Raw genomic sequence first — 1,715 nt, 5'->3', positions numbered from 1 at the left:
ATGAATAATGTTACTTAAAACACATTCAATTGATGTGGAACATGAGAGAATTTAGCTGAACAGTAGGTTGCAATGTAGCTGGGACTGTGGGAAAAGGACAGATAACGAAGAGAGAGCTCTGCTAGAATTACAGTAGCATTTCAGTATGTACTAACATGCTCATCACTTCCACAGATAATTAAGAAGTCATTTAAAAAATGAATAATCTTGGTGAGTGGTTTTGGTTTACATCTCAGAAAATAAGAGGTTAGAAAAATCACAAAATAAGCAGCATTAGTAATATGCCTCATTTCTGCTCTGGAGGGGCTTGTTCCAGGACAGGTGAGCTTGAGCTAATGAAACTCTTGTCCATTGTTGAGGGCTCCACTAAACAGGTTTATTACTTGTTATCTCAGGAGTGACACGTTAGAAAAAGTATCTTTTAAATGGTCATCTTGGCATCTCAACTTGTTTCTTCATTTCTCTTCCTATGACAACTATCTACTTTCCTCACATAATAAGAAACGTCAAGGAATTTCCCAGATGGAGTTCTTGAGGCTTAAAGGGGAAAATGTAGGGAGCCACTTTCACCAGTGGCATACTTGTCTATCCTTTAAATAAAACCTGTGGCGTACTTGTCTATGTTTTTAATAAAAAATAGAAGCGCTCCAGAAATAACTTCAATCACACCTAAGTATTGGGGCATTACGGCTGTTTCATATTAGACCCAAACAGGCCTAACAGTTCAGGCCTGAGCTAGTTACAGAGACTGCTGCCATATGCGACAGGAACATTACAGCCAATTAAAAGGGCCCTAGGGAGGTTCCTCCCTGTTTTGTAAAGGTGAGTTTAAGGAATCCTGACCTAACCAGTGCATTCTCTAGAATCTGTGTTTCCATCCTAAAATGTCCAAGATTCTGAGGTTTTTCCGTAAACCTGGTTGTTCCTCTGATTTCTGTATCCCTTATGTGACAAAACTCTGCCCTTTCTCCCTTTTGCTTTCTTAACAGCCCTCTTCTTTCCTATCTTCCCAATTCTGTCTGACAAAAGAATAGATGTTTTAGCTACTTATTCAGACCAGCTGTACCAAATGCCACGAGACCGTGTGGGCTCCACCACGTTGGGATTTCATGGCACTTTCCCTAATTGTCAGTGTAGTACTGCCGGTTCTTCGCCCCTTCTCTCTGTTTTCTAAAAAAGCAGCCATGATAGGATTGTGAAATACGATGCATCTCCTCCTCTCCCAGCCTCTAGAACAGTGATAAATTTCAGAGCACGTTCAGCGGAATTGGATTGTATCATGCACAGAACACATGTTCATCACCAAACGGTACTCGCTGGAATACATGTAAGTAGAAGGAATTGCTGAGACTTCAAAACCCCAGTTTCTCACAACTGATTTTATTAGCCAGTGTATACCAAAGAGGGGTGGCAAAAGACGTGTTATTTTTGAAGTTTTCTTTCACCACTGAAGCCCTGTGCTGTTATAGACTGTGGGTTTCCAGTCTTTTGATTAAGCCTTGCCAGCCGTGTGCTGCTGTAACATCAAAGTGACCGCTCTGCACCCTGTCGCCTCCTCCGGCAGGCAGCCGTCCTGGTCTCGGACTGTGGGGTCGGCGCCGGACTGGAGCAGCAGCTCAACAATGTCCAAAAACTCACAGGCAGCAGCTGACAGGAAAATTGACAAATACGAAAACCAAGTTACCATGAGACAGAGAGTACTAGACTTCAGCAGG

The 1,715-nt window shown here is 42.6% G+C and overlaps 1 protein-coding gene across 1 annotated transcript in view; it reads right to left on the bottom strand.

Moving 5' to 3' along the window:
* Nucleotides 1-1,360: 1,360 nt before the first annotated feature.
* Nucleotides 1,361-1,715, bottom strand: part of ACBD6 (acyl-CoA binding domain containing 6) — a 228,953-nt gene continuing 228,598 nt past the window's right edge. The window contains exon 8 of the mRNA XM_007448515.1: nt 1,361-1,647. Coding sequence (XP_007448577.1) covers nt 1,493-1,647 — 155 coding nt within the window. The 3' untranslated portion in view covers nt 1,361-1,492. The remainder of the gene's footprint in view (nt 1,648-1,715) is intronic.

The sequence above is a fragment of the Lipotes vexillifer genome, unplaced genomic scaffold, assembly GCF_000442215.2.
Source record: "Lipotes vexillifer unplaced genomic scaffold, Lipotes_vexillifer_v1.1 scaffold76, whole genome shotgun sequence".
Classification (NCBI taxonomy): domain Eukaryota; kingdom Metazoa; phylum Chordata; class Mammalia; order Artiodactyla; family Lipotidae; genus Lipotes; species Lipotes vexillifer.
This window is presented reverse-complemented; position numbering and strand designations above follow the sequence as displayed.